The sequence below is a fragment of the Silurus meridionalis genome, chromosome 24, assembly GCF_014805685.1.
Source record: "Silurus meridionalis isolate SWU-2019-XX chromosome 24, ASM1480568v1, whole genome shotgun sequence".
Taxonomy (NCBI): Eukaryota; Metazoa; Chordata; class Actinopteri; order Siluriformes; family Siluridae; genus Silurus; species Silurus meridionalis.
In genome coordinates this window covers 2,391,803-2,399,785 of record NC_060907.1, presented here as the reverse complement: position 1 = coordinate 2,399,785, position 7,983 = coordinate 2,391,803, and the positions used below count along the sequence as shown (strand labels likewise).

Here is a 7,983-nt window from a genome sequence, read left to right as displayed (position 1 = left end):
AACATTACTAGCATGTATTCAACAAAACTGTGACCTTTCCAGGGTCCAGTTTGAATACTTTTAGAAGTTCATTCTGGTCTCTAGTGTGTTTGTCTGTTTGACAATAGGCAATAAATAGCATCAATGACTTCACACCATGCTACTAATGCTCCTCACCAGTTTCTGTTCAGCTTGATAGTCAAATTGGTTTACCAATGCAAGATAAAAGTCTACAAGGATACACTGTAAAATATAGCCATAAAATCAGTCTTTTAAAAGAGGTTATTTAACATTTATTGTGATATTAAGCAACTGGTCAACCTTTTTTTTTTTTTACATAAGTGAGAGAATCTGCTGTTCTGACCTGTAAACCAACTGCAGTTTGACTCAACCAACATTCGTCTGGTACAAAAACCAGACGTCTTTTAACTACAAAAACCATCAAAATAATTAATTTACATTCTTCATATACATACTAAACTTATTTAATTTATATTTAAAGGAATGAAGACAAAATTCTGTTCGAGTAAAGAAAATAAACAGACAAATTTCACTGCTAATTAGCAATTGTATTTACACTCACCATTCTTTCTCCACATTGTCTATATTGTCCATGATCAGGTCTTGTTCATCAAGTTTACGTTCTTGGTTATTTTGTGTTTAGTTTCATGTGTTTAATAATCAAAGTTTTGGTGGTTGTTGTTTACATGAGCATTTTGTAAATAATTTATCAGCACTTGTATCTACTTCCTGCTTCGAAATTGTGCGAGTATGAAAGACCTAATAATATCTATGCAGTGACTTTTTTTTGCCTTACAAAAAGCACTATTGGAGAGGAAGCATGGCTTGTGGAATAAACAGGGCATGGAGGTAGGATTATTATCTGAGGTTTCTGAAATTAGCATCTAAATGCCATGCAAATCTTGGATGGAGTTTGTTGTGGAAACGCTGGACAACAATAATACAATTCCTCCTCCATGAGCACACTGCTCTGTTTCCATTCCCCACCAGGGCATTGCTATACATCCTTCCTAAATGAGGACATCACTCTTTCTCTTTGCATTTCAGAAGACATCACTCTGCTTTGATGTTCAAATTGTATGTATGACAGCATTAATGGAGTGGGTGTATTTATCATGTCACACTTAATGCTGAAAAAAGAAAAAAAGAGAAGTTCTGAACACTATAAAGAGCTTTCCTTGTCTTATCTTGTCTCCCTGGATCGTCCAGTGAACGTCATAGTGTCCATCAGTCTCTCCATTGAGGCAGTTCAGTGGCTCTGACCTGCAGCAGTGATGCTAAACCACCTGTGGAGACCTACATCTGGTTTAAAGAGAATGAATCATCATGTGTAGGCTCAGGACAGAGTTACAGAACTCTATAGAGTGTACAGTACTACTGTGAGGCTCAGATCTTTAAAAGATCAGCTACAGTGTCCATAAATATCAATGGTGAGACTTTGGGTTATTTTCTTGGTCACTGAAATTTCACTGAAACTCTCTCACTGGCAGTCCCACTCCTACTGATCCTAAGCTCCTGTTCAGCACAATAGTAACTCCCAGCAGTGCAACCTGTGAAAAAAAAAGAAGGGAAAGGCATTTCAGGTTTATATTACCAGAATATGGTAATATTCGCCTTATCAGCCAAACCAGCCACACTTCAGGCCCTCCTGGGAAAGTCAGATTAACACCCTTGAGGTTGTGTCTGAATAGAGCATTTTCACTTTTCACATTTTATTTATAAAAGATATATGTTGCATCCTGAAAGAGGGCAGAGAGTACTGTGAAAATAAAAACAATCCCAGAAAAAAACTCTTCTGTGGTGAAGCTGCAGCCCCGCGTCTTGCCACTAGAGGGTGGGTTTCACTGTTAGTCAGTGAGAATGAAAAGTGCTCCTTCTTTCCCTGGGTTTTAGCAACACTTAACCAGAAGATTTAATGGAAGAGATATTGGATTTACTAAAAGAATACTTTCTTTAAAACAAAGCAGTCAGAACATTTATTCTTAATACTTCGTAATTCCAAATAAACAGGGGTCTTTAACAATCACTACAAAAAGCACCAATACAGTCTTACAGCATTTGGCGATATAGTCACAAACTTCTAATCTATTTATTCATGTTCATTGACACGAATTTCCCTCTTATTTCGTATTACTCAGCAAGACTGCCTCCGTCTGGCTCTGTCTTTTTAGCAGCAGAGGCCAAGGATCATGGGTAATGCTGACAAAAATGCCAAAGTTGCCAAAATCTTTTTTCCCTATTTTTATCAAAGAATAAGGCAGAAAATATATAGTTAGGTTAAGGGTAATGGTTTTACTGTAATTAATGTGTGTCTCTAATTAACACAGTCTCCGTAATTAACCAGGAAAATATATTTACTGGATTTTGACTGGAAGGAACCATTGACAATAGTTTATAAAAAGAATAGCAAATACAAGCAATATCCCGGATGAGCCCCCAATTCTGTTACGTTCCAGTCTAGGGTTGGGGTGCACAGAGGCACGGGGTGGTATATGTAATGGGTGGATCGAAGTGTATTTGGTAAAAGTGTGGGAAAATAAGTAAAAATGGGAAATCGCAAACACCGGGGGGTCGTAAAACGGAAGGTATATTGTAGTATGTACAGTACAACACCAGGATAGACTTCAGGGTGGACATAGGCCAAAATAATAAACAAAAACACACTCTTTTAACAAACACTACTTACCTACACACAAAACCCAAAAGAAATACAAAACCCTTCCCTAACTCCCTCACCAAAAACAGGGAATAAACACTCACCCAACAGAAATGGCAGCTACACCCCTACTACCGGTGAAAAAAACAACAAATATGTACATATATTTTACATGTCTAATACAGTGAGTTAAATACCGTCAAAACGGGCAAACTCAGAGTCAGAACGGGCGTAGGTCAGTACAGGAAATCACAAAAACTTGGGACAAACAGTCAAAAAAACGTGTTGTCTAAAGGACCTCCTGAATCCTAGCTTCTTCTCGCCTTTATAGGTTGCCTCCTGATGATGTCAGCAGAAGGGAAGAGGGTGTAGCTTTAGTTTACCGGAATGCAGTGAAGACCTGGACCGGAGTCTCGGGATGGCACCTGTACACAACTACACACTGCATACAAATACAATACAACCTGCAAAATACTGCGGGTTGTAACAAGCGAGTAGTTTCCCAAATATAAAATCTCCAGCTTAAATGTTGGATAATGGTGCTTGAAGATTGAAAGATCAATAACAAATGAGAAAAAAAAACAATACAGCGTCTGTGGTATCCAGTGGCAGAAAGAAAACTTTGGTGGAGGCACCAAAAATACTTCCTATTGAAATACATCACATAGAAAGTCGTCCTCAGTGACGCACCCATGAAATATTATCAGGATTTAAATGCTCTTCAGAAAGACGTGATTATACAGATATACAAAACACTGGGTTTAGTTGGTGTGTTTAACACACAGGCAGGCAGGCAGGCAGGCAGGCAGGCAGGCAGGCAGGGAGGGAGGGAGGGAGGAAGGAAGGAAGGAAGGAAGGAAGGAAGGAAGGAAGGATGGATTTGCTCCAAACACAAACGAGGGGCAAAATTATTAAATAGATCAACCTAACCGACTTCAAGTTCTTCTTCTTCTTTCGGCTGCTCCCCATTAAGGGTCAGCTGATCATCCGTCTCCACACCCCTCTGTTCTCTGCATCTGCCTCTTTTAAACCATCTACCTGCATGTCTTCCTTGACCACATCATTAAACCTTCTCCTCCTACTGATATAACCCATGTCCCTCCTCTGCACATGTCCAAACCATCTCAATCTCACCTCCCTCACCTTGTCTCCAAAACGTCCTACATGCGCTGTCCCTCTAATAAACTCATTTCTAATCCTGTCCATCGTCGTCACTCCCAACGAAAACCTCAACATCTTCAGCTCTGCTACCTCCAGATCCACCTCCTGTCTTTTACTCAAGGCCACTGTCTCTAAACCATACAACATCTCAGGTCTCACTACAGTCCTATAAACTTTCCCTTTCACTCTCACAGATACTCTTCTATCACAAATAAAGCAAACCGACTACCGGAAAAAAATCAATCTAATAAACAACGTTATGCTGATCGGAAGTAAATGATTCCACCATATTTAATACTTCAGACACCAACCGATCAATGCAGCACAATAAAAAACCCTGTTGAGCCTTTCATACCAGATTATTTGTTGTATAATAACTAATGTCTTTTAGTTGTATTCAGAATATGTAATGTGTATAAAGAAAGCTTATGATTTCATGCATGTGCACTGAAGAGTAAACAGGGGAATTATTTTTTTCTGAGAACAGAGGACACAAGGTCAGGTCTGCTCCACCCTCCTGTTTCAGTAAACTCCCTTTTCAGAAAAGATTATTGGAAACCCAATAATGAAACCCTACAGTAAACTCCCCCATCTTTTGTACTTTTCTGCACCCCCCCCCCCCAGTGGTTATTTATTTTACTCTCGGTTTCAGTTCAGTTGCCGTAATTTTTTTTTCTATTTTGCAACAAGTAGTTTGCTCTGTGCAAGTGTAATCACATAAGTTATAGACAAAGGAGAACTTTCTGAAAAACTTTCAGTCTTCACAGAAGTGAGCAGTGTTGTGGAAGTTGAGGATGTTTGTTAAAACGGTGTTTCAACTTGGGCTGATCTTCCTGCTCGTGAACTCAGGTGGGTCTCACATTTACATCACAATGCACACACCAGAGACATGATATGGCTATGCAGCACTTTAAATCGTGTGATTAAAACTTTATTCCAGATAATTTACAAAACAAAAAAGAGATTTGGAATTAATTTTCTCCTCTGCAGAATGTCAGGAGGTGTAGACAACGGTATTTGCAGTCACTGATGGCTGTTGGTTATGTTTGACCCAAAGGGATAAAACCTCATACCTACAAAATGATCAACAATAAAACTTGTGGTTTAACAAAAATTATAACCAATTATCTGTCCAATGTGCCAGAAGTGTTAATGAGGACATTTGCGTACCTTAAAAAACATGGTAGCCATCTGCCAATGACATTTAAGCACCTGTTAGACAAGGTTAACGGAGGCCGATCAAAACATAACCCGGCGGGCATGTTCGATGGCCATGACCCTAAAAGTCAATAAGAATTTTGAGCGGAATCGACCAGTAGGGGGCGAAATCGTTTTTCAAGTCTGTAAATGGTCACCAAATCCTTTATTATTCATAATAAATGTATTAATTAAATATTAATATTAATTAAAACATAAACTACTCCTAGGTTTTTCATCTGATTGGAACCAACTGGAACCAAATTCACAAATGTTTGCTGGACAGTGCTTATCAATAACTATAAAAAAATGCACTTTTTACTTATTGTTCAAAGTCACTAAAATATTAAATGTAGGAATGTCTCTTTGACAAAAATGACTATAACTTTGCCATTCATCCTTTCATGAGGATCAGGATAATGATCTCTAATCACCTCGTTCTTGTGTCATGTTTCAGGAGCTCTTCAGAATAGTTGGAACGTGCCAATCCTCCAAAAGGTTTGTGCTTTGGAAGGATCTACAGTGACTGTAAATGGCACTTCCAAATATCCCACCGTTTTTAAAGTGGTAAAAGCATTGTGGGGTTTACCCCCAAATAAGGGTAAAGAGCTGCATGATCTGCGTAATGAACCAGGTTACTCAGGCAGAGTGGAGTATTTAGGAGATGAAGTGAGTTACATCTCGCTCAGACTGAGTGATGTGCAGAAATCAGATGAAAACATGTACTGCTTCAAACTCATCATAGATGATTCACCATATCAGTATTGTCCTGGATTTACACTCAATGTAACAGGTAAATAAAAAGATCTATTTACACATATTACCCTTGCCATTATCTTCGTTTAGCTGCAGGAGGGTCAGAGTTTTGTTTAAGAAACTCTGACTGAATTATTGTTTCAGTAAATCATGGAGTTGATAAATCAAGCATTTCTGAATGTTCCAAATAGCTGTTAGCTTAGAAATGGGAAGTTTTATGATAAAACATTTATTGTGGTATGAGAAAAATGCTGAAACAAAATAATAAAAAGAGAATAAATAGCGATAAAAGAAAAAAAGAAGATTATCAACATGAACATGGACTCTAGACAACAGAAAATGAACAAAGTGTAACATGGGGGAAACAACTGAACTTAAACAGGGTGTACCGAGGCATAACCAGACCCCGGGGAAAGGTAAGTAGTGAGCCATGTGACCTGCAGAGGCTGATGGGTAAGTTCCACTTTAAAATGAACCAGGAACATTTCCCTGTGTGCAAACTTATGTTTTAGATCCAACTGAACCCAATAGTTCACTATCTATGAAATGCTGTTCCCTTACAGGAACTTGAGCTGCGTCTCCCAAAGTGTTGTTGACGCAGTGCCTTGTTCCCTCAGTATCCCCTTTTTTTCCAAAGTCTAGCAGACCTGCCCAGACTTGTGATGCCAGGATGAATTATCGGTGGAGAAGAGAAAACATTCAGAAGTTTGGGTTTGGGATTAGGAATTAGGCAAGTCAAGTCAAGTTTATTTTTATAGCGCTTTTCACAACAGACATTGTCTCAAAGCAGCTTTACAAAAATCAACAGTCACGGTGAACGGTGTGTATTTATCCCTGATGAGAAGCCATGGCAGAATCCCTGTGCCAATGCAAATGGGCAGCCAAGCTTGCTTTTGTTCCAAGTGTTCCAGCAACTGGAAGGTGTTCTGGAGCTTGGTTGAACAAGGGGTTTTTTTCCAAGGGGGTGGCAGCTTTGAACTTTTTAGAGTTCAAGAGACTTTGGAGGAGATTTTCACACAAACACACAGTAAAACAGGGTATGAATATTTGTTGAATATACATGTATTATTTTTCTTTAGCATTATTGATAGTTGTGTAAAATGCATTATTCTTGATTTATCTGTATATGTGAACTTTAAAGCACTGATGGAGGAAAGTGAGCAGGTGACATCTTTACTGATGGAGATTTAATGTTCCTCTGCTTTTTTTAAGATCTTCAGGTCATCGTTCCTGCAGAATTGAGAGAAGGAGAATCAGCTGTTCTGACCTGTGAAACCAACTGCTTTTTGAGTGGCGCAACATACATCTGGTACAAAAACGGACTCATTTTAACAGGAAAGATCACCAAATACAATAATCTCTACCTGGAGCCATTCAGCAGTGAGAATGCAGGCAGTTATAGCTGTGCTGTAAGAGGATATGAGCATCTCCCCTCTCCTGCTCAGTACATAAGTGAAAGATGTAAGCCTTATTTATCTTCTTCTTATATAGTGTTTACAACCCAAATAATAAAAAAGTTGAAAAGAATGTAACCGTTTTTTTAGTCGTAATTACACATCAAAACACATCAAACATTTAAACTGAGAAAATGAACCATTGTAAAGCAAAACTTATTTAATTTTGAATTTGATGACTGAAACATGTCTCAAAAATTTTAGGACAGTGCCATGTTTCCCACTGTGTAGCATCCCCTCTTTTTCTATCAACAGTAGGTATATGTATGGAAAGTGAGGAGACCCTTTGCTGGAGTTTTAGTAGAGGAATCTTGTCCAGTTTGTGTCTGATAGACGATTCTAGCTGCTTAACAGTCCATGTCTTCTTTGTCATGTTTTTATATTACATGATGCATTAAATATTTACAACTGTTAAAAGGTCTGGACTGACACTGTCTGGATTTGTTTCTCTAAAAACTGTATATACCATAAGAGATGCATGTTTTTGAACTGAGCACTGTTGATAAGCTGGATGGTCCTTTTCCTCCTTTAGTATAGATCAGGGGTCACCAACCTTTTTGAAACTGAGAGCTACTTCTTGGGTACCGATTATTGTGAAGGTCTACCAGTTTGATACACACAGTTTTCAGTTTGATCTGAAATAACAAATTTACTCAATTTACCTTTTATTATTAATAATTAATGATATTCATCTATGTGAAGACACTGATCATGTTGATGATTTCTCATAATAATTATCAACAATGATTTAACAAAGTA

General features: G+C 38.2%; 1 protein-coding gene across 2 annotated transcripts; it reads left to right on the top strand.

Moving 5' to 3' along the window:
* The first annotated feature begins 4,515 nt into the window (after positions 1-4,515).
* Positions 4,516-7,878, top strand: LOC124378424. 2 transcript variants are annotated; one of them, XM_046838128.1, is made up of 3 exons: positions 4,516-4,666; positions 5,472-5,807; positions 6,983-7,878. In XM_046838128.1, the coding sequence occupies exons 1-3, from the start codon at positions 4,612-4,614 to the stop codon at positions 7,300-7,302; spliced, it is 711 nt and encodes a 236-aa protein (XP_046694084.1). In that variant the 5' UTR covers positions 4,516-4,611; the 3' UTR covers positions 7,303-7,878. The 2 variants fall into 2 exon arrangements, with proteins under 2 accessions (XP_046694084.1, XP_046694085.1); XM_046838129.1 differs by lacking the exon at positions 6,983-7,878 and adding an exon at positions 6,408-6,529.
* Positions 7,879-7,983: the final 105 nt, after the last annotated feature.

Bases quoted from the DNA above. Each gene is read 5' to 3' on its own strand.
- LOC124378424 (XM_046838128.1), top strand. From the start codon at position 4,612: ATGTTTGTTAAAACGGTGTTTCAACTTGGGCTGATCTTCCTGCTCGTG. The intron at 4,667-5,471 runs GTGGGTCTCACA...GTCATGTTTCAG, and splicing joins CTTCCTGCTCGTGAACTCAG to GAGCTCTTCAGAATAGTTGG. The intron at 5,808-6,982 runs GTAAATAAAAAG...GCTTTTTTTAAG, and splicing joins ATTTACACTCAATGTAACAG to ATCTTCAGGTCATCGTTCCT.